Source organism: Helianthus annuus, chromosome 3 (assembly GCF_002127325.2).
Source record: "Helianthus annuus cultivar XRQ/B chromosome 3, HanXRQr2.0-SUNRISE, whole genome shotgun sequence".
Taxonomy (NCBI): Eukaryota; Viridiplantae; Streptophyta; class Magnoliopsida; order Asterales; family Asteraceae; genus Helianthus; species Helianthus annuus.
In genome coordinates this window covers 91,032,185-91,057,542 of record NC_035435.2, presented here as the reverse complement: position 1 = coordinate 91,057,542, position 25,358 = coordinate 91,032,185, and the positions used below count along the sequence as shown (strand labels likewise).

The following is a 25,358-nucleotide window of genomic DNA, read 5'->3' as shown; positions in this document are numbered from 1 at the left end:
ATATCATAACATATTATCTAACTAATCGTTCACTTAACATACGTTACATACTAATAAATTTGTTAGAAATAATAAATAAAAACATAACTAATTTAAATATTTCTAACATATATATATATATAGGATAATGCTTGGGAGAAAACCCTCCATTTTGAGAAAACCCTAGAAAACCCAACCTCCCGACTTTTTTTTTTTTTTTTTTTTAAGAAAATAACACATGTAATATACATGTTTTTAAGAGTTTTGAGCCAAAAAAAATCAAAAAAGCACCGAGTGGTTTTTAAAAAAAATAAATAAACAAGTTTCAGCAACTTTTTGTCTAACACATGTTAGTGAAAAAGTTGCTAAAATTTGTTTATTTAAAAAAAAAAAAAAACACTCCGCACTTTTTTGATTTTTTTTGGCTCAAAACTCTTAAAAACATGTATATTACATGTGTTATTTTTTCAAAAAAAAAAAGTCGGGAGGTTGGGTTTTCTAGGGTTTTCTCAAATTTTTAGGGTTTTGTATCTAACCCTGCCCTATATATATATATATATATATATATGTATATATATATATATATATATATATATATATATATATATTAGTGGACCATCTTGCGGATTAAGAGTTTAACTTTATGTATTTTCTTTTTATGTTTGGACGTTTAGCATTTTCTAAATGAATCGAAGTATATGTTTATCGTTCTTATTTTGAAAATTATGCACTTTTTTCAACAAAAAATACCAAAAAATGCAGTTTTTTTCTGACAAAAAACTGTCCAAAATACTGCAGTTTTTTCAGACTAAAACCTGCCCAACACTGCATGTTTTTCCGACTAAAAACTCCCCAAAACTCTGCAGTTTTTTCAACTAAAAAGTGCCCAAAACTGCATGCTTTTTGGTGTAAAAACTGCCCAAAAATCTGCTGATTTTTGCGACTAAAACCAGCCCAAACCTGCATGTTTTTTCGACTAAAAACTCCCCACAACTCTCCCCTTTTTTTCGACTAAAAAGTGCCCAAAACTGCATGCTTTTTCGTGTAAAAACTGCCCAAAAATCTGCAGATTTTTGCGACTAAAAATCCCCCAATACTGCGTACGTTGTTTCGACTAAAAATTGCCCAAACTCTGTAGTTTTTTCATGTATAAACTACCCAAAACTCTGCAGATTTTTGCGACCAAACCCCCCCCCCCCCAAACCGCAGTTTTTTCGACTCTCGTAGCTTCATTAGGCGACTCCGGTGATAGACTAAGAGAGTCGGCTAGGTCAAATAACATCAAAAATCAAATTCCGCAAACCTTTTTTTTCTGACGAAACTACCTACAGATTCTGCACGTATTTTCTGCAGACCGGTTTTTCTACAGACCAGTTTTTTTGGCAGTTATGAGATCAGCATCATCAGACATTTAAAAACCGAACCGGTTTTAAAAATCAGTTTTTAAATAAACCTCGAGCAGCAAATTCACACTGAGATCAACAAATCGGCTATTTATCTTCAACTTCCTCAGACATTTCAACCTCATCAGACATTTCAACTTCCTCAGTCATGTACTTAAAGGCTGTAGCTAACATATCAGCATCATCCCCTGTAGAAACTGTATCATTAATTTGATATTGACATATTGGTTCATTAAACTAACATACTTCTGTGTAGTAAAGTTCTTACCTGATTCAAGAAGGTATTTAGAATGTTCTTCTTGAACCACAACAAAATTGTGTTCCTTCATTGCACTCATTAAATCGTCTCCAGAATCGACTTTCTGCACTAAATTCTCACCCTCACATGGTCTTGGGATGTCATCCGATTTTGGTTTCAGATCAAATACTTCATCAGTTTTCAAATTAACATCTAGATCCTCCTTTAGATTGTTAAGTTCTTCAGATTGGCTTGAGATGCCATCCGATTCTAGTTTCACATCAGACACTTCATTGATTTTCATCACTGAGATGTGCAAATTGTGTTCTAGATCCATATCTTGAGACGAAACTGAGTTTTCATCTGCTACCTTCTTTAGACTGTTAACTTCACAAGAATCTTCAGCTTCTTCTATTAGCCCATGAAATGAATGTTTCTAAATCAGTGCTTATCGTGCCAATTGCTGTTTACCGATTTCGTCTTTACCTGCCAGTTGATTCATTAAGTGAAATCCATTCACCTTCTCTAATCACATAGTCAACTATCGTAAGAACGAACCTGTACAAAAATGACCATTTTTGTTAAACTTATAATCTTGGTTAATTGATTAAGGGTTATAACTGTAATGATGTCGTTTATACTAAATAGTGACCCGTTGCAAGCCGAGCCAGTTTTCACCATTTACTATAACTCGAAGGCCTACAGATTGTACCTGTGGATGAAGAAGTTGATCTAGATGTTGAATGTCGACCCACTTAACTGCCGTTTAAGTATCAATTAACCCTCTGTTCACCATTTTTACTACAATTCTCACTATATCTTTACCGGTACGTTTCCCTGTCCGGCATTGTAACATTCAAAGTCTGTTTTCTTGAACTGTGAATTCGATATCCTGTGCTCCGAGCACCAAAGATATTGTTACATTTTCCATTATCTAAACACAATTGCTTTTCAAAGTAGAAAACTAACTTTTTTTAAATAATGATTACCATTATATCTTTGTAGTCTCTCTCTAAGATCTCACAGCGCTACTTTTCTTTGATCCATTGCTCGGAAAATGCCCTTGAAATCGGATCTTTGGTAAGGCAGTAAGAGGCGCAACGCTACTTTTCTTTGATCCGTAGTGACATCCATGGTCATTTTTCTTACAGCCTTTATCCTCTCATCAGAACCGAAGAACTGAAAATATCAAAAGTTTGAAATAACCCGAATTGAATATGTGTTAGATATTAAAGTTGATGTGAATATGTTCATATTAGAGATGAGAACACTGAAAAGATTACCATATACTCAAGTCTTACAAAGTCAAATCGCCTGAGCACCATTGTTTCTACCATTTAAAATGCTACAAATGAATAATTAACACAATTCCAACTTCTTGGTAAGATGAATCACCAAAATCTCCTAAGAGTTTCAGTAACAATAATGAATAATTAAAACTCAATATGGTCCTTGTGGTTTGATCACTTTTTCCACTTTAGTCCAAAACTCAAACCTTTTGAATCTGGGTCCATGTGGTTTCAATTTTGTTATCATTTTTATCCAAAATCAAAATATGGTCAGATTTTTTCGGTTAACATCCAGTTTTTTTGTCTTTTTCCTCCATTTTAATGAAGGACAAAATGGTCAGATTTTTGAATTCGTTATATAAAAGGTTAAAAGACCATTTTGCCCTTCAATAAAAGGGAGAAACAACAAAAAAACTGGATTTTAACTGAAAAACCTTACCAAATTTTGATTTTGGATGAAAATGACACCAAAATTGAAAACACAAGGACCCAGATTCAAAAGTTTGAGTTTTGGACTAAAGTGGCAAACCTGAGAACCATTTTTAGCAGTTAGCAACAGATTGTACCTTCAATGAAAGGCAAAATGGTCTTGATGATCATTAAGCATATGACCAAGTTCTGGATTCCTTTCAATGAATGACACGTGTGCAAACGTTGGTTTCTTTTATTATAGTACTTAGATTAGATTAACATAAAGACTTTTTTATTATTATTATTATTATTATTATTATTATTATTATTATTTTGAATATTACAAAAAGTATATGAAATAAAATTACAGTTTTAAAAGGTGGGCAAAGGGTGGACTCTATATCCAATGGCAAGTGTTCACGTAGGTTGATTACGTATTAGACCATCATGAATGCAAGGGTTTTCTCATGGGTTTTCTTTTGAATTAGTGTATAGATATTATGTCTAGTGGAGATGGATATGATTAGGTGGTTTCACAGGTGGTACAATTATACTCCAGTATTCCGTCATTGATCCAAATTTGTCTTTCAAAAAAAAAAATACTTACAATTTCACATCATCCTTATTTTTTATATTTTGTTTTTTAATCTATTTTCAAATGTTGTATTATTGAAAATGTAAATAAGGTAATGAAATATAACGATAATAGTTAAACATAGTTAATCCATTTTCTGTTATTAATAATTTATTTAGTAAGGTTTAGTTCGAAGTTGAACATTTTTTTACTAACCAATTAAAAAAAAACCGTTTCTTAGAAAATGTTAACAATTCATGATGAGGAAAACATTTTTTTCTAATATTATGTTTTCCTCTTGAAAGATGTATAAAATATGTTATTTATAATCTATGTGAAATGTTAGACTTTAAGAGATAAAAAAAATTATTTTTTTGAAATAACATTATTTTAATATGAGAATGCTATTGTTTCATTTGAAATTTTTTGAATGGCAATTTCATTTGTAATTCAACTGAAAAAAATAATAATATTACACATTTGAAACAAATGCTACCAAATAAAATTCATGTGTCGTTAAAAAAAATAAGATTTATGCAACACATATGATTATACGTACCAAATAAAATTCATGTTTTGTTCAAAAAAAAAAAAAAAGATTCATTCAAAAAAAAGTAAGATTCATTCAACACATACGATTACACGTACCAAATAAAATTCATGTGTGGTTCAAAAAAAAGTAAGATTCATGCAAAACATATGATTACACGTGTAAAGAATTAAAATAGCAAATTTAATTACAAAATGACCTTGATACGCTGATTTATGTTTTAGATATATAGTAGTTGGATTCTCCCAGGATTTGCGGCGGACTTTTAGGTAGTATTGATTCGGTTCATTACAGTAGGATACCGAACTCGCTACAGTAAACGACACCTGTTATATATATATATGGATTAAAAACTATGAAAACGATATTCGTACTAGTAACGTTGTTGTTCGGTCAGTTCCGACACTTGATATATGTTACGATACCAAAAAATACATTATTTTTGAATACAAATCTATATTTAACAAATTTTATACTTTATACAGCCATGTCAAGAAAACCATAAAAACAAAAACGGTACATGTGTCGGTGTTGTTTGTCGGTATTTGTTCGGCTTGTGACGATAAAAAAATCAACAATATTTGACCCGTTCGAATAGAAATTTTATTGAATACATAACATATTTAGAATTTAGTAAAGCATTATATATTAATAAAAAACGAAAAAAGGGTAATCGACGTGATTTTACAAAAAAAAACTATATCGTTGTTATACGGCACCGATACTGATGTTGTTCGAATGGTATCAGTAATATTAGAAATGTAACGCCCCAAAACTCGGGTCTAAATATTTTATTTGGACATTTTATTTGGTTGGCATAAGTAAGTAGGATTTATTAGTTAAGTGGGATATTTCACAAATAACCAAGCTATCTAACTTGGTTAGATAGTGTTGGCTATCAATTGAGAATGGAAAATAATGGGGGTTAAATAAATAAGAGAGAACATGAGGGACTAAGGTTGCCAAATATGAATCTGAATTTAATTAAAAACAAAATCTCACACACACTAGATGGGTGTGTGCGTGAGAACGATCAGGGAGAAGAAAAAAAGGGGTGAAACCCTAGTTCTCAAGAAAGCTTCAAATTGACAAGGAAATTAGGCTCAAATCCGATGCATGAACTCGTTTTCTTGATGATCTAGCCCTAACAAACATGTGGTAAGTTGTATTTTATGATTTGATGATCTTGCTATGAAGTGGGTTATGGTCAATCCATGAAATTGTATGAAATTGATCATGTAGATGTGTTAGAATCACATTATAGAACATGAACTATGCAAGATTCTAAGTAATTTGATGATTTTGGATGAAACCCACTTGTGGTAGTGAAGATGATGATATGGATAATCATGCATGTTCATTTGTTGTGTAAGATTGATGTATGATGTTGTATGTAATGAGTGATGGTCAGTTAATTTGGGTATAGTATGAAAATTACATGATTCTAGTGGAATTTGATGATCTTGATATGAGTTAGTAAGAATTTGCAAAGAATGCTTGTACATAATGTTTTGTTAGTAGTACATCCGCCAAGTGTTCGATGAAATGCCTAAGAGAGCAAAATTTGTGAAATTGTATGAAAGTTATGGGTAATTATGTATAGAAGGTGCTTATGGTGTAGCCATTAGCAAAATAATAAGTTAAGTATGCTTAAGGTGGAGTCATTATGAGAATTCGGATTTGAATGTATGGTTTGGTAAAATTATGCATTAGGAACTTGTACCTTATGTCCCAATGATGTAATGCTCGCCATATACTTTATGCATTTGATTCATGGTGATTGAGAGCAAATGTGTACGAATATGTGATGCGTAGTTTATTGATAAGTGATAATGTTGGAATTATGTCGTGTACATATGTAAGATGATAATTTGATTGTGCGAATGTCGAACAATGCGGTTGTCGAATGTAGAGTTAAGAAAGCATAAGTATGTGTATATTGTGTAAGCGACTAGGCGATCATATAGTTGTATGTGTTATACGACATTATGTATGAAATTAATATGATGTCATTAATATGATCTAAGTGGTTGACAAATCATGTCGTATGCGTGTTAGTGGAAGTCAATGTAGATAAGAGTTGGAAAAATGTATGTTAATATGAATAAGTATAAATACTAACATTATTATGGCATGACGGCATGAAAGAATAGGAACCACACTAGCATGGACCAAGCATGGAAGGCCAACGGGTCAAGATGAGGCAAGGAAGCGGTTATGAACACGAATGCACAAGGTAAGTGATTTCCGTAATCACTTCGTAGTACAAGTAAGTAATAAAGTGTTGTAATGAATTAAATATGATGTTTGAGGTCAAATATGTGTTAAAGTCTTTCGTCGTAAATGATGGGTTTAAGGTTGACCAAAATGCCCATGATGGGTATTTTGGGGTAAACGAACTTAAAAGTGGTTTAGAAGCAAGTTATTCGATTAGAGTAATGTTTTGGACAAGTATGGAAGTGGGGATGATGGTTTGGTCAGTCATAGACCAATTAATGCGCGAATACCCTTAACGGGTCAAATAATTAGAAAATAGTTAAGTCGAATATATGTAAGTTAAGGATTTCCGTAATCCGGAGGTAAGATTTTAAGTTCATATGATAGAATGTGAATTTACAAGCATGTAGGAAGAAGCGGGAGGTCAAACGGGTAAACGGTTCAAAAGTTACGTGCGTTTTAGTGCGTACGGACGACGTAACGAACCTGCAGAAAACTGCAAAAACTAGAGGGCGTCGCCGACGGGTAGGGTACCCAAAGGTGGGATCCTAAAGAACATGTAGTAATATGGTACCCAAAGGTGGGATCCTAAAGAATATGTAGTAATATGGTACCCAAAGGTGGGATCCTAAAGAATATGTAGTAATATGGTACCCAAAGGTGGGATCCTAAAGAATATGTAGTAATATGGTACCCAAAGGTGGGATCCTAAAGAATATGTAGTAATATGGTACCCAAAGGTGGGATCCTACAGAACATGTAGTAATATGGTACCCAAAGGTGGGATCCTAAAGAATATGTAGTAATATGGTACCCAAAGGTGGGATCCTACAGAACATGTAGTAATATGGTACCCAAAGGTGGGATCCTAAAGAATATGTAGTAATATGGTACCCAAAGGTGAGATCCTAAAGAATATGTAGTAATATGGTACCCAAAGGTGGGATCCTAAAGAATATGTAGTAATATGGTACCCAAAGGTGGGATCCTAAAGAATATGTAGTAATATGGTACCCAAAGGTGGGATCCTAAAGAATATGTAGTAATATGGTACCCAAAGGTGGGATCCTACAGAACATGTAGTAATATGGTACCCAAAGGTGGGATCCTAAAGAATATGTAGTAATATGGTACCCAAAGGTGGGATCCTAAAGAATATGTAGTAATATGGTACCCAAAGGTGGGATCCTAAAGAATATGTAGTAATATGGTACCCAAATGTGGGATCCTAAAGAATATGTAGTAATATGGTACCCAAAGGTGGGATCCTAAAGAATATGTAGTAATATGGTACCCAAAGGTGGGATCCTACAGAACATGTAGTAATATGGTACCCAAAGGTGGGATCCTAAAGAATATGTAGTAATATGGTACCCAAAGGTGGGATCCTAAAGAATATGTAGTAATATGGTACCCAAAGGTGGGATCCTAAAGAATATGTAGTAATATGGTACCCAAAGGTGGGATCCTAAAGAATATGTAGTAATATGGTACCCAAAGGTGGGATCCTAAAGAATATGTAGTAATATGGTACCTAAATGTGGGATTCTAAGTTAAGAATTTCCTTAAGTAGATACGTATGAAGGTATGTATGTATGTATGTGTGAATATAAGTGGTATGTATGAATGTATGTATGTATGTATGTATGTATGTAGGTATGCACGTATGTAGGAACGTACGTATGAATGTAGGTACGTAGGTTTGTAAGCAGTTATGTGTGAACGGATGCACATATGTAAGTATGTATGAAAGTATATACGCATGTATTCAATGAAATTGAGTATTGACGATAATAATAGTGTGCCTTGTGAACGAAGTGTAACGCAGGTACAATGAGAAAGTCTCACCACGGAATGTACGATCAAATGGAAAGCTGGGATGTAAAGAATTAACGGAACAAAAAGTAAACGTGAATAAATCTTGTATGTTTATAATGCGTACTAATGTTATGAATTTAATGTGGTGAGCGCAGGTAGTACGAGTCATGAGGATCATCAAGGAACAGAGATCGAGGATCGAGTCACTAGTGAGATTGTACGGGAACGTTGATGTATATAATGTAGTAAACATAAGCTATGTTTCTACTTAGTAAATAAGTCGATTGATGGATTTATGTGAAAGAGTTATGTTAAAGTTAATTTTTAAATAAGTTAAGGTGTTTATAATGAAAGAAAGTTTATGGCTTGAACTTCCGCTGCGACTTTTAGTCAAATACGTATTAGGGTCTTACAAGTTGGTATCAGAGCCCTGGTTTGAGGGAATCAAGTACGAGAAGGTAGGTACTTGAACTCAAACCTATGTGCTCTTGTGATAAGGAACCTGTACAATCCATGACTCGATCAAGATCTAAAGGTAGAAATGGTATGAAAACGTATATGTATGTATTCATATGGAGAAGCTAACGGTTTGCTATGTGCAAGGTAAGCTTAAAAGTTTGGAGAGGATGATCCGTGAATGCAGTCTAAGGTGGATGCTAAGGCAGTTAAGGATGCGAATGGACAGACGGACCCCAGGTACACAATGTTGATATGTATGGGTACCGTTGTTAAAAGAAAAAGGAAGAAGTCTCCTTGGGAGGGTAAGTACTAAACGGAAGACAATGATATTGTCTTGGTAAAATTTAAAAAAAAAATGTAGCACGAACTGAGACCCACTAATGCGGACATAAGGCGATGATTACCTGATGGCACGGAATTAGTATGTGAATTGCGCACCTGGCCAGTACGCAAGAAGCATATGACATTCGTGAGACCGTGGTAATTATCGCAGGTGTGTCCGTTAGAATTGGGTAGCAGGTGGGCGTGCGGGTGAAGTGGGTAGTAAGGCTCTCGGGAAATTGAGAGTACTATGTAGGAATGAAAAGTATGAGTGATAAAAATGAAGAATGTTGAATCCGTAAGAAAGTACGGATCAACAGGGTATAAATGAAATGTTTGAATCCGCGAGACGGATTCAAAGAATGAAAGGTGTAAAATGCAATGTTTGAATCCGCAAGATGGATTCAAGGAATGAAATGCAGAAAATGATATGTTTGAATCTGTGAGACGGATTCAGCACGTGTAATGAATGAAAGATGTGAATGGATGATGTAAGTGAAATGTTTAAATCCGCGAAAAGGATCTAAAGTACGAAAGGAAGAAAATGTATGAATGGTATGTTTGGAACCGCTAGACGGATTCAAAACATGAAAGCAATAAAAGGCATGAAGGTGACGTTTGAGTTCGCGGGACGGATTTAAAATATGAAAAGGATGAAATTAGTCCACATCACAATGTGTCGACAGTTTGACCGTGGTTGTGTCAAACGAGTCATACGGGTAAATGTAAAGTAATAAACAAAAGAATGATCGTAGTGGGCATGCAAACCTAAATTTTAAAGCGAAAGAAAGAAGTTCGAACAAGTTATGTGTTAAATGTGTTAGTAATTGACTCTTAGGAGTCATAATGAATTACGGGCTACGACCCGGATAATGATTTAAGTACGAACAAGAAGGGTAAGTTTTGTTAAGAATACCGAAATGATGTAATGAATGTCTTTGCAGGTAAGCATGAATGGAAAGAAGTATGAAGAGTACCTCAATACATCTATGGTAAGTAAGAAATGACAGTCCGACCTGGAAAGGTCAAACTGCAAAGGTTGATGAAATGAGGAACCAGAATAAAAGAATTTCATGTAAGGAATGAATTGCGAAATGTGTTAAAGTTTGTACGTAGGACGTTAAAAAAAAAAGGAAATATAGGTGAGTAATCACCTAGTATAATGAATGCCCGAATGAAATGTGCTAACCGCTAAAATTTTAGATTATAATGTTAGGAACTATTGATGTGATGAAACCAAATGAATTGGTGGAAGGATGTGCACGGGCGAAAGCGCATTACGCGGATGAATGAAATCTAGCCTGGTATGGCTAGTACTCGGGAAGAATGCGGATCGGTCTGGGTTGCGGATCGTCGATTGATGATATGAGATGAGGTCAGTAAAAAGTTTAACTTATGTTAGATGAGTAAGAATTGGTATATCGAAAGTCTATGATATGCGTATAATGATACGTCGACCCTTCTATGAAGGTGAAATGTAAGTAGAAAGGACTTTAGTAACGGGATGATAGGATTTGCTCGTGGTGAGCAGAATGAAACAAGGTATATGATACAATAATAGAATGAAATAAATCACAAAAGTGAAAATGACACTAGTAAGGGCTCTGGATAAGTTTCTGACCGTTCCTGTGTTTGTGAAGGTAAAGTTTGCTTAATTTAAGAAAGTAGGGACAAAGCGTACAAGTATACTCAATTATGAGTAAAATTTTAGCCAAGATCGTGAATATATTCGTATTGTATTACGCACTCTAAATGAGTACAAAGAAAGGAGGGTAAGAGTAAGAATGAGCAAGGTTTCGGGGACGAAACCTCTTTTAAGGAGGGTAGATTTGTAACGCCCCAAAACTCGGGTCTAAATATTTTATTTGGACATTTTATTTGGTTGGCATAAGTAAGTAGGATTTATTAGTTAAGTGGGATATTTCACAAATAACCAAGCTATCTAACTTGGTTAGATAGTGTTGGCTATCAATTGAGAATGGAAAATAATGGGGGTTAAATAAATAAGAGAGAACATGAGGGACTAAGGTTGCCAAATATGAATCTGAATTTAATTAAAAACAAAATCTCACACACACTAGATGGGTGTGTGCGTGAGAACGATCAGGGAGAAGAAAAAAAGGGGTGAAACCCTAGTTCTCAAGAAAGCTTCAAATTGACAAGGAAATTAGGCTCAAATCCGATGCATGAACTCGTTTTCTTGATGATCTAGCCCTAACAAACATGTGGTAAGTTGTATTTTATGATTTGATGATCTTGCTATGAAGTGGGTTATGGTCAATCCATGAAATTGTATGAAATTGATCATGTAGATGTGTTAGAATCACATTATAGAACATGAACTATGCAAGATTCTAAGTAATTTGATGATTTTGGATGAAACCCACTTGTGGTAGTGAAGATGATGATATGGATAATCATGCATGTTCATTTGTTGTGTAAGATTGATGTATGATGTTGTATGTAATGAGTGATGGTCAGTTAATTTGGGTATAGTATGAAAATTACATGATTCTAGTGGAATTTGATGATCTTGATATGAGTTAGTAAGAATTTGCAAAGAATGCTTGTACATAATGTTTTGTTAGTAGTACATCCGCCAAGTGTTCGATGAAATGCCTAAGAGAGCAAAATTTGTGAAATTGTATGAAAGTTATGGGTAATTATGTATAGAAGGTGCTTATGGTGTAGCCATTAGCAAAATAATAAGTTAAGTATGCTTAAGGTGGAGTCATTATGAGAATTCGGATTTGAATGTATGGTTTGGTAAAATTATGCATTAGGAACTTGTACCTTATGTCCCAATGATGTAATGCTCGCCATATACTTTATGCATTTGATTCATGGTGATTGAGAGCAAATGTGTACGAATATGTGATGCGTAGTTTATTGATAAGTGATAATGTTGGAATTATGTCGTGTACATATGTAAGATGATAATTTGATTGTGCGAATGTCGAACAATGCGGTTGTCGAATGTAGAGTTAAGAAAGCATAAGTATGTGTATATTGTGTAAGCGACTAGGCGATCATATAGTTGTATGTGTTATACGACATTATGTATGAAATTAATATGATGTCATTAATATGATCTAAGTGGTTGACAAATCATGTCGTATGCGTGTTAGTGGAAGTCAATGTAGATAAGAGTTGGAAAAATGTATGTTAATATGAATAAGTATAAATACTAACATTATTATGGCATGACGGCATGAAAGAATAGGAACCACACTAGCATGGACCAAGCATGGAAGGCCAACGGGTCAAGATGAGGCAAGGAAGCGGTTATGAACACGAATGCACAAGGTAAGTGATTTCCGTAATCACTTCGTAGTACAAGTAAGTAATAAAGTGTTGTAATGAATTAAATATGATGTTTGAGGTCAAATATGTGTTAAAGTCTTTCGTCGTAAATGATGGGTTTAAGGTTGACCAAAATGCCCATGATGGGTATTTTGGGGTAAACGAACTTAAAAGTGGTTTAGAAGCAAGTTATTCGATTAGAGTAATGTTTTGGACAAGTATGGAAGTGGGGATGATGGTTTGGTCAGTCATAGACCAATTAATGCGCGAATACCCTTAACGGGTCAAATAATTAGAAAATAGTTAAGTCGAATATATGTAAGTTAAGGATTTCCGTAATCCGGAGGTAAGATTTTAAGTTCATATGATAGAATGTGAATTTACAAGCATGTAGGAAGAAGCGGGAGGTCAAACGGGTAAACGGTTCAAAAGTTACGTGCGTTTTAGTGCGTACGGACGACGTAACGAACCTGCAGAAAACTGCAAAAACTAGAGGGCGTCGCCGACGGGTAGGGTACCCAAAGGTGGGATCCTAAAGAACATGTAGTAATATGGTACCCAAAGGTGGGATCCTAAAGAATATGTAGTAATATGGTACCCAAAGGTGGGATCCTAAAGAATATGTAGTAATATGGTACCCAAAGGTGGGATCCTAAAGAATATGTAGTAATATGGTACCCAAAGGTGGGATCCTAAAGAATATGTAGTAATATGGTACCCAAAGGTGGGATCCTACAGAACATGTAGTAATATGGTACCCAAAGGTGGGATCCTAAAGAATATGTAGTAATATGGTACCCAAAGGTGGGATCCTACAGAACATGTAGTAATATGGTACCCAAAGGTGGGATCCTAAAGAATATGTAGTAATATGGTACCCAAAGGTGAGATCCTAAAGAATATGTAGTAATATGGTACCCAAAGGTGGGATCCTAAAGAATATGTAGTAATATGGTACCCAAAGGTGGGATCCTAAAGAATATGTAGTAATATGGTACCCAAAGGTGGGATCCTAAAGAATATGTAGTAATATGGTACCCAAAGGTGGGATCCTACAGAACATGTAGTAATATGGTACCCAAAGGTGGGATCCTAAAGAATATGTAGTAATATGGTACCCAAAGGTGGGATCCTAAAGAATATGTAGTAATATGGTACCCAAAGGTGGGATCCTAAAGAATATGTAGTAATATGGTACCCAAAGGTGGGATCCTAAAGAATATGTAGTAATATGGTACCCAAAGGTGGGATCCTACAGAACATGTAGTAATATGGTACCCAAAGGTGGGATCCTAAAGAATATGTAGTAATATGGTACCCAAAGGTGGGATCCTAAAGAATATGTAGTAATATGGTACCCAAAGGTGGGATCCTAAAGAATATGTAGTAATATGGTACCCAAAGGTGGGATCCTAAAGAATATGTAGTAATATGGTACCCAAAGGTGGGATCCTAAAGAATATGTAGTAATATGGTACCTAAATGTGGGATTCTAAGTTAAGAATTTCCTTAAGTAGATACGTATGAAGGTATGTATGTATGTATGTGTGAATATAAGTGGTATGTATGAATGTATGTATGTATGTATGTATGTAGGTATGCACGTATGTAGGAACGTACGTATGAATGTAGGTACGTAGGTTTGTAAGCAGTTATGTGTGAACGGATGCACATATGTAAGTATGTATGAAAGTATATACGCATGTATTCAATGAAATTGAGTATTGACGATAATAATAGTGTGCCTTGTGAACGAAGTGTAACGCAGGTACAATGAGAAAGTCTCACCACGGAATGTACGATCAAATGGAAAGCTGGGATGTAAAGAATTAACGGAACAAAAAGTAAACGTGAATAAATCTTGTATGTTTATAATGCGTACTAATGTTATGAATTTAATGTGGTGAGCGCAGGTAGTACGAGTCATGAGGATCATCAAGGAACAGAGATCGAGGATCGAGTCACTAGTGAGATTGTACGGGAACGTTGATGTATATAATGTAGTAAACATAAGCTATGTTTCTACTTAGTAAATAAGTCGATTGATGGATTTATGTGAAAGAGTTATGTTAAAGTTAATTTTTAAATAAGTTAAGGTGTTTATAATGAAAGAAAGTTTATGGCTTGAACTTTCGCTGCGACTTTTAGTCAAATACGTATTAGGGTCTTACAAGAAAAAGAAAATTATTAAAGTGAAAAGGGTTAATTACACTTTTCGTCCTTTATGTTTATACCGAATTGCGATAGATGACTTTTAACTTCAATAATTACAGTCACGGTCATTTATTTGCATAACCCGTTACACTCTACGTTCTTTAACAATAACCAAATTAAAAATTTCAGTAAAGTTTATTCATCTAAGGGTATCCTGATCAATTCATGCTTTTATTTAAATGTTTAATAAATAAAACTAAAAAAATGCATATACCCGTCATCTCCCCCAATCTTCTAACCCTAAAACCCTAACGACCACATCTTGCCACCACCAGGGGCAGAACCAATGTGATATTATCTGTAGCATGGGCTACGGCTCAAATCCACATTCGTAGTGTTTTTTTTTTAATTTTTTTCGGTTTTATACAAAGGATATCCCTAAATTAATACAAGGATACCCCTAAGACCACACGGTGTGGGCGTTCAAAAATGGCGGTGTTGCTGCTCAACGCCATTCACACCGTCTCGCCCACGGCGTTATTGATTATGCCGGGGAATTTCCACTGGCGTGGAAGAGTTTTTGGCATCGACGTGGCACGTGGTTAATGGACGTGGATGTTAGTCGTTTAACCCCTACGGTTAACTTTTAAAATTTAAAAAAAAAACTTACCTTTTCTAACAATTCTAATTTTACACTATAAATACAACCCACTTCTTCATTTTTAAATTACAAACTCCACCACTTCACCTAAATTTATACAAACTCTCAACGCCATTCCACTACACCCAAAAAAACCGAGGATGACAGCCGTTGCATGGATCGAAGAACATTGCACTTTGCGAGTCATGGATGAAAGCTTTAAGCCACCACACGTCGGATAGGTGCTCGAGCGGTCCTTTTTGGAGGACAACCCGACAACACTTTCAAGCCTATACGGGTGAGAACAACCAAACCGTCGACTCCCTCCCGTATCATTTTAGCACAATCTGTCTCGCTCAAACTCAGGCGCTGCATTCTTCAACCTTCGTTCTTGTTGTTTATATTAATATTATATGATTGCACGACAAAAAAAATTAGGATACCTCTGATTTAACGAGCTAGTTCCGCCACTGGCCACCACCTCAAATCTTGTCACCACCATCACTCCGGCCACCGTTCACATCAACGTCGGTTCATAGTTCAAGAAGCAAAAGCATCGACTCACAGTTCTTCACCTCCCATACACATGTTTTTCTTCCATTCACGAAGCCGTTATCTTTCTTGTGAATACTTGGACATCTGATTCATATCGTGCTTATGCGGCCGTTAAGGTTAGGAAACTGAGTCCCATGGTTGTCGTTAATCATACCGATGTAGCCGAAGACATCAGGAGCGCCCATTAAACTGTTATGGTAACATCACTGATTAAACAGTGGTTAACCGGGTAGGTTAATTCACTGGTCTCGTCAAGTAGGGTTAATCCTTTCTTTCCAAGGATCGGTGGCTGGATCGTCCGCTAACCTGTCTCCTGCACAAGGAAATACACCGTGACTCGTAACAAGAAGGATGGGGTGGGGGGTGTTCCTTGTTACCACTCTCCGGCGTGAGAATCAGTACTTGATTGGGAGTAGAGTGTGTGTTAGTAGTAAGTTTGACAGAGAGCAGATAAGCGATACCTCAAACCTGGTCCGGGATGGGTATTTATAGCCTAAGAGTGAAGGAGGGTAATTGAGTGGCTAGACTGACAGCGCGCATGGGACACTATAGGTTTTCCCGAGCAACTATCTTGTATCGACATTATGTGTATGTTCTATTATATGAAAGTTGGTGATTTATCTTGATGTGCTATAATGTGTACGTATAATGTGTAATTATATATATATATATATATACATACGTATGAAGTGAGCCGAGACCACGAACCCGACTCGAGACCACCCAGTCTCGAGTGAACAGTGAACAGTTGGGCCGTTTGGGCCGCACATCCTTGAGCCCGTGAATTGGGTTATAAAACCCTCACATAAGCCACACCTTCCTATTCTTTGGACACTCAAACCCCCAAAGATTCCCTCACTCTCACATACACTCTCCTTCTCCCTCTCCTCTCATCTTTCTCTCACTAAAACCCTAAGACACCATCACCCTCTCCTCTCTCTCGGATTCAACCGGTAGCATCAAGACTCTCGGATCAAGCTCATTACTCTCACTCGGAACTTCTTTCACCGACCCTCCATACCCTCCATATTCAACCGGTTAGTATGGCTTTATGTGAAACAAGTGCTTCTTAAAAAGCGAGTGAATGATTGGAATGTCGAGTGATACGGATAAGCTTAGTGTGTTTCGAATAATGGATTCATGCTAGAAAATGTGAGAAAATATTGTTTTCATAATGTTTTGCAAGTTTGCCTTGATAGCTAGATTATGTGCATGATGTGTGTTGTAACATTGAGAACCTAGGATTATGAGAGGATGTGGTCCATTGAATGAATCTAATGAAAAACCGTATGAATGTGTAGGATGAACATGTTGATTGAATATGAATGTCCTAAATGATGAACTATTTGAATATGAGATGAATATTTGAAAATGTGATGTTTGATCTGTTTTAATTAGGATTTAGACAAGAAAACATGTTTGTGCATTATGGTTGGATAGTACACAATTTCATGAAACCGAAATTCTATTGGATAGTACAAGTTGGCAGGTTCTAGAAGGATTTCCTGTGCACGCAACCGTGATTGCGAGTCGAGACCTTCGGTTGCGACTCGAGACCAAAACGTGACAACTCGAGACAGACTTCAAGGACTCGAGACCGGCAAGGTCTCGACTTGAGACTTCATGATCTCGATTCGAGACCGGACTCGAGACCCCTGAGGTTGCGACTCATGCCAGCACCATTCGAGACCAGACGTTCATAACTCGAGATCCCCTGGTTGTGACTCGAGACCGCGTGTTCTCGAGTCGAGACCACCTCGTCTCGACTGGGCGGCCTACCTTGGTTATTGGGCCACAATGTGTTATGTTTGGACTATGTGTTTTACTGGACTATGTGTTAACTGTTACTGTTTAACCGTGTAATCATTAGAGCAGGCCCAATAACTTAAATGATAACTGCATGCATTCTATGTGTTACATACATGTAAGATATACGTGATTACTTGTACCCCGAAACCTGACCTATACTGGTAACCATGCTAGGACGTGGTGACCAGCAAGCTTGACCAAGAAAGCTAATCTGCCGAGCAACCCAAGGTAAGTTCACAACTTAAAGCATGCGTTCCCGGTGGATTGGGAAACGGAACTAAAAACAACACTATCCCCTTGTGAGGGATACAAACTTGCTTTTCTTCCCTTGTTACTGGGAATAAACTTACTTTTCTCCCCTTGTGTGGGACTCTTAGTTAATTACTGTTTATACGGAATGCAACGGGCAACACTAAATGAAACTCTATCACTCAAGTCCCTACTACTTAATACCGATTAGTCGCCGGGGCTAGGAGAACGGGTTATTAGTTGATAGCGCTATTTAGGTCTTACCAGCCTCACACCGTGCCCGTGTATGGGATCGGGAGTGAACTAATAGACTCTGGCAAATCCGTCAATGATGATAGAACATTGACAAACGGGGCACTTTATGGAAACGTACGGTCACATGAAGTATTCGGTATTGGAAAAACAGTTTAGTCGCTTACTTATGGGGTAGCTCCCCATGGCATGTATAAACGGATAAATTAACTGGTGAAACAAGTTTTTGGTAATTAAAAACTGGACAACTCGTGAACTCGCCAACATTTTTGTTGATACCCTACTGCATGCTTTGCAGGTACCCAGTGACTCAGGAGCTTGCTACTTGGGGATGTGTAGTGGTCGTCTAACCCATGTGTTGGGTTCTAAATAACTTGAACCATGAGCTTTGTTTTAAACTGTTTTGTCTATGCTTCCGCTACTTATGATTACTAATTGAACTTAAAACTTTTGAACCTGATTATGATACTTGCTAACCTTGTGGTTGGTGAATACTACTTTTGCTATTAATTAATCGCTCAGTATAATTGGTGGCTGGATCCTGGTCAGTCACGCCCTCAAGCGGATGGTATTCCGCATATGGATTTTGGGGGTGTGACAGATTGGTATCAGAGCCGTTGGTTATAGTGAACTTGGTTTTAAAAAGGGAATCTTTTTAAGAAAAACCAAACTATAACCCGTGACTCGTGACGACACTACACTCAAGTGCAAGACTCAACCCCTTTAGACTTCATAGCTCGGACTAGTGTTTACTTGCTTGCTTACCTTATGCTTTATGTTCTGCTATACGTACTAGTGTGCCTAGTTAGATAGATACACCTCTCTCTTCTACCTCATTCTCGCTGTATTACGACATCACACTCATACTATGTTTTCTGGTTATGAACACAATGAGTGGACGCGGAAGAGGAAACGTTAACATGACTCAGGCTCAGTTCACTAACCTCATCAACACAGTGGCTGCAGCTTTCACAGCTCACCCTGGAGGTATACTCGTTATCTTAGGATGTTTAGATCCTACCGCCGCATCGTCTTTTCACCCCTAAACCTATTTCGCTTCACTTCTCACAACAGGTCAGCATGCGCCTGTGCAACCACGTGTTTGTACTTTCAAGACTTTCATGGATTGCAAGCCTCTCCCTTTCAATGGCACTGAGGGTGCCATAGGTCTTCTGCACTGGATCGAGAAGGTCGAAGCTGTCTTTGCTGTCTGCGAGTGTCCCCCTGCTAATTGGGTGAAGTTTGCTACTGGTACACTTGAGGGAAACGCGCTTTCCTGGTGGAAGGCGCAAATTCAGATGCTTGGTTTGGAAACTGCTAATGCTACTGCATGGGAGGATTTCAAGGATAAGATCAAAGAAGAGTACTGTCACAGGGACGACATCCACAAACTCGAGAACGAGTACTTTGAGCTTAAGATGGTTGGGTTAGAGATTGAGACCTACACCAAACTGTCCAACGACTATGCTGCTCTTCGCCCAAACATGTCTCGACCTATGTACCGAAGGATCGAATTGTACATCAAGGGTTTGGCCCCAGAAATTCGAAGCCATGTGACCTCAGCCAACCTTAACACCATCCAGCCAGTCGTCCGTCTTGCTCACAAACTCACTGATCAGGCTGTGGAGCAGGGCAAGTTGCCCAAAAGGATCAGTGCTACTGATGGAACTTCTGGTGATAACAAACGTAAGTGGGAAGGAAACCAAAGCAAGGATGCTAACCCCACTCAGGCCCCGACTCAGCAAAGGAAAACTGAAAACAACAAAGGCCCGCAGCAACAGGGTGGCTATCGAGGGAACCACCCCAAGTGTAACAGGTGTAACCGACATCACAGCGGGCCATGTGGCAAAAGTCAGTGTCAGCGATGCAACAAGATGGGGCATGAAGCCAAAGATTGTAGGAGTCAGTTCCCAGCTAGGCAGAATCAGCAACAACCATAACAACAACAGCAGCAAGGAAATAACCGTGGGTGCTACAAATGTGGAGCAACGGGGCACATGCGAAGGGATTGCCCTGAACTAAACCAGAACCGCAACAACAACCAGGGAGCTGGGAACAACGATCAAAACAACAACAATGCTGGGAATGGTGCAAGAGGAAGGGCTTTCGTGATTGGAGCTGGAGAAGCAAGGAATGACCCCAACGTCGTGGCGGGTAAGTTCCTACTCGATGATCGTTATGTTTCTGTATTATTTGATTCTGGAGCCGATGCTAGTTATGTATCCCTACGTATTAGTAAGAAGCTTAAGCACCCACCTGCGTTATTAAGTTCTAAGCATATCGTCGAGTTAGCTAATGGTAGAAACATCGAGGCCTCACATGTGATCCACGACTGCAAGCTAGTATTGTCTGGTCAGACGTTTAGTATCGATCTTTTCCCTGTCAATCTTGGAAGCTTCGATGTCGTCATTGGTATGGATTGGTTGTCCAGACATCGCGCTGAAATCCTCTGTCAAGAGAAAATGGTTCGCATCCCCCGCCGTTCTGGCAAACCCCTCATCGTTCAAGGTGACAAAGGCGGAGAAGTCATAGGCATCATCTCATTCTTAAAAGCCCAGAAGTGTTTACGAAAGGGGCACACCGCCATCTTAGCACTTGTCACTAGCACTCAGGAGAAGGAAAAGAGGATTGAAGATTTTCCAGTGGTACGCGACTACCCCGAGGTATTTCCTGAAGAACTACCTGGACTCCCTCCCCATCGTCAGGTTGAATTCCAAATCGAGTTAGCCCCCGGAGCCGCACCCATAGCTCGAGCGCCTTATCGACTAGCCCCTGCAGAACTAAAGGAACTTTCCACGCAACTACAAGAACTACTAGATAAAGGGTTTATCCGTCCTAGTTCGTCGCCCTGGGAGCACCAGTGCTCTTTGTTAAGAAAAAGGTTGGCACCTTCCGAATGTGCATCGACTATCGTGAGCTGAACAAGGTTACCATCAAGAATCGCTACCCCCTCCCGCGCATCGACGATCTGTTCGATCAATTGCAAGGATCGAGCTACTACTCTAAGATTGACCTGCGATCAGGCTATCATCAGCTGAGAATCCGTAATGAAGACATCTCCAAAACTGCCTTTAGAACTCGTTATGGTCATTATGAATTCCTCGTCATGCCCTTTGGAATGACCAACGCGCCTGCGGTATTCATGGATCTCATGAACCGAGTTTGCAAGCCTTACCTCGACAAGTTCGTGATTGTGTTTATCAACGACATCCTGATCTACTCGAAAAGTCAAGAAGAGCATGAGCAACACCTGCGTCCTATTCTCAAACTCCTTCGCAATGAGCAATTGTACGCCAAGTTCTCGAAATGTGACTTCTGGCTTCGAGAGGTCCATTTTCTTGGACACGTGGTCAACAAGGACGGAATTCACGTCGACCCTGCTAAGATCGACTCTATGAAGAATTGGCCTGCACCTAAGACTCCGACCGAAGTTCGTCAATTCTTGGGACTGGCAGGATACTATCGCAAATTCATCAAGGGATTCTCAAAGATTGCTCAACCTCTCACGACTCTCACCCAGAAGGGTATCGCTTACAAGTGGAATGAAGCTCAGGAATCGGCTTTTCAGAAGCTGAAGGATAACCTCTGCAGTGCTCCTATTCTCTCGTTACCTGAAGGTACCGACGACTTCGTAGTTTACTGCGATGCGTCTATACACGGACTCGGTTGCGTGCTGATGCAACGTGAGAAAGTTATTGCTTACGCTTCTCGACAACTTAAGACTCACGAAAGAAACTACACTACGCACGACTTGGAACTGGGAGCAGTGGTTTTTGCTCTTAAGATATGGAGGCATTACCTGTACGGTACCCGATGCACCATTTACACCGATCATAGGAGTCTCGAGCATATCTTCAAGCAAAAGGGGTTAAACATGCGACAATGTCGATGGGTCGAACTCTTGAATGATTACGAGTGCGCAATCAAGTACCATCCGGGCAAAGCCAATGTCGTGGCAGACGCCCTCAGCCGAAAGGACACTACACCAAAGCGCGTACGAGCGCTACAGCTTACCATCCAGTCTAACCTCCCTTCTCAGATTCGAAATGCTCAGGTTGAAGCATTGAAACCGGGGAACATCAGGGCTGAGTCCCTGCGAGGATCGAGACAGCGGCTAGAACGAAAAGAAGACGACGCTTACTATGTGACAGGGCGCATTTGGGTGCCACTCTATGGAGACCTACGCGAGCTCGTGATGGACGAGGCTCATAAGTCCCGTTACTCAGTACATCCTGGTTCAGATAAGATGTACCACGACTTAAAGACTACATATTGGTGGCCTGGTATGAAAGCCCACATAGCAACATATGTCAGCAAATGTTTGACTTGCGCAAGAGTCAAGACTGAGTATCAGAAACCAGCGGGCCTACTCCAGCAACCAGAAATCCTGAAATGGAAATGGGAGAAAATTTCCATGGATTTCGTTACTGGCCTACCTAGATCCCAACGCGGGAGTGAAACTATTTGGGTGATAGTTGACCGATTAACCAAGTCTGCACACTTTTTGGCTATTAAGGAAACAGATAAGTTTTCTACCTTGGCAGACGTGTACTTAAAGGAAGTGGTTTCAAGGCACGGGGTGCCAACCTCCATTATTTCCGACCGAGACACCCGTTTTACTTCGGAGTTGTGGCAAGCTATGCATAAATCCTTTGGCTCAAGTCTGGACATGAGCACCGCTTATCACCCACAAACGGATGGGCAGTCCGAACGCACCATCCAAACCCTAGAAGACATGCTCAGGGCATGTGTGTTTGACTTTGGCAAGAATTGGGAGAAGCACCTACCGCTAGTAGAATTCTCATATAATAACAGCTACCACACTAGCATTCAGGCAGCACCTTTCGAGGCATTGTACGGTCGTAAATGCCGATCACCCCTTTGTTGGGCGGAAGTTGGTGACAGCCAGATCACAGGCCCAGAACTGGTGGTAGACACGACGGAAAAGATTTCCCAGATCAGACAACGCATGGCAGCAGCTCGTGACCGTCAGAAAAGTTACGCTGATAAGCGTAGGAAACCCCTAGAATTCCAGGTCGGTGACCGGGTTCTACTTAAAGTCTCACCCTGGAAGGGTGTGGTTCGTTTTGGTAAACGGGGCAAGCTTAATCTGCGATATGTCGGACCATTCGAAATTACCGAGAAAATTGGTAAGGTGGCTTATAGGTTGAATCTGCCTGAAGAGCTGAGCGCGGTGCACAACGTATTTCACGTATCTAATCTGAAGAAGTGTCTGTCAGATGAAACGCTCGTAATTTCTTTCAAGGAACTCACCATTGACGAACAGCTACACTTTACTGAGGAACCGATTGAGATCACGGATCGAGAGATCAAAATCCTCAAACGTAGCCAGATACCTCTTGTGCGAGTTCGTTGGAACTCACGACGTGGCCCAGAGTTTACCTTGGAGCGGGAAGACCAGATGAAGCACAAGTATCCCCAGTTGTTCCAAAATGAAACCCCCAGCACTGAAGCTACACACTCCTTCTCCTCTCATCTTTCTCTCACTAAAACCCTAAGACACCATCACCCTCTCCTCTCTCACGGATTCAACCGGTAGCATCAAGACTCTCGGATCAAGCTCATTACTCTCACTCGGAACTTCTTTCACCGACCCTCCATACCCTCCATATTCAACCGGTTAGTATGGCTTTATGATAAATAGTGCTATAGTTGCTTATTTGAAATAATTTATGTGAAACAAGTGCTTCTTAAAAAGCGAGTGAATGATTGGAATGTCGAGTGATACGGATAAGCTTAGTGTGTTTCGAATAATGGATTCATGCTAGAAAATGTAAGAAAATATTGTTTTCATAATGTTTTGCAAGTTTGCCTTGATAGCTAGATTATGTGCATGATGTGTGTTGTAACATTGAGAACCTAGGATTATGAGAGGATGTGGTCCATTGAATGAATCTAATGAAAAACCGTATGAATGTGTAGGATGAACATGTTGATTGAATATGAATGTCCTAAATGATGAACTATTTGAATATGAGATGAATATTTGAAAATGTGATGTTTGATCTGTTTTAATTAGGATTTAGACAAGAAAACATGTTTGTGCATTATGGTTGGATAGTACACAATTTCATGAAACCGAAATTCTATTGGATAGTACAAGTTGGCAGGTTCTAGAAGGATTTCCTGTGCACGCAACCGTGATTGCGAGTCGAGACCTTCGGTTGCGACTCGAGACCAAAACGTGACAACTCGAGACAGACTTCAAGGACTCGAGACCGGCAAGGTCTCGACTTGAGACTTCATGATCTCGATTCGAGACTGGACTCGAGACCCCTGAGGTTGCGAATCATGCCAGCACCACTCGAGACCAGACGTTCATAACTCGAGATCCCCTGGTTGCGACTCGAGACCGCGTGTTCTCGAGTCGAGACCACCTCGTCTCGACTGGGCGGCCTACCTTGGTTATTGGGCCACAATGTGTTATGTTTGGACTATGTGTTTTACTGGACTATGTGTTAACTGTTACTGTTTAACCGTGTAATTATTAGAGCAGGCCCAATAACTTAAATGATAAGTGCATGCATTCTATGTGTTAGATACATGTAAGATATACGTGATTACTTGTACCCCCAAACCTGACCTATACTGGTAACCATGCTAGGACGTGGTGACCAGCAAGCTTGACCAAGTAAGCTAATCTGCCGAGCAACCCAAGGTGAGTTCACAACTTAAAGCATGCATTCCCGATGGATTGGGAAACGGAACTAAAAACAACACTATCCCCTTGTGAGGGATAGAGACTTGCTTTTATTCCCTTGTTACTGGGAACAAACTTACTTTTCTCCCCTTGTGTGGGAGTCTTAGTTAATTACTGTTTATACGGAATGCAACGGGCAACACTAAACGAAACTCTATCACTCAAGTCCCTACTACTTAATACCGATTAGTCGCCGGGGACAGGCGAACGGGTTATTAGTTGATAGCGCTATTTAGGTCTTACCAGCCTCACACTGTGCCCGTGAATGGGATCGGGAGTGAACTAATAGACTCTGGCAAATCCGTCAATGATGATAGAACATTGACAAACGGGGCACTTTACGGAAATGTACGGTCACATGAAGTATTCGGTATTGGAAAAACAGTTTAGTCGCTTACTTATGGGGTAGCTCCCCA

At 38.9% G+C, this 25,358-nt stretch overlaps 1 protein-coding gene across 1 annotated transcript; it reads right to left on the bottom strand.

The window, feature by feature from the left end:
* Positions 1 to 1,133: 1,133 nt before the first annotated feature.
* On the bottom strand, positions 1,134 to 2,815 carry LOC110927870. Its single transcript, XM_022171221.2, has 4 exons — positions 2,610 to 2,815; positions 2,333 to 2,512; positions 1,651 to 2,178; positions 1,134 to 1,579 (listed from the first exon to the last, which is right to left on the bottom strand). The coding sequence occupies exons 3-4, from the start codon at positions 1,955 to 1,957 to the stop codon at positions 1,470 to 1,472; spliced, it is 417 nt and encodes a 138-aa protein (XP_022026913.1). The 5' UTR covers positions 1,958 to 2,178; positions 2,333 to 2,512; positions 2,610 to 2,815; the 3' UTR covers positions 1,134 to 1,469.
* Positions 2,816 to 25,358: the final 22,543 nt, after the last annotated feature.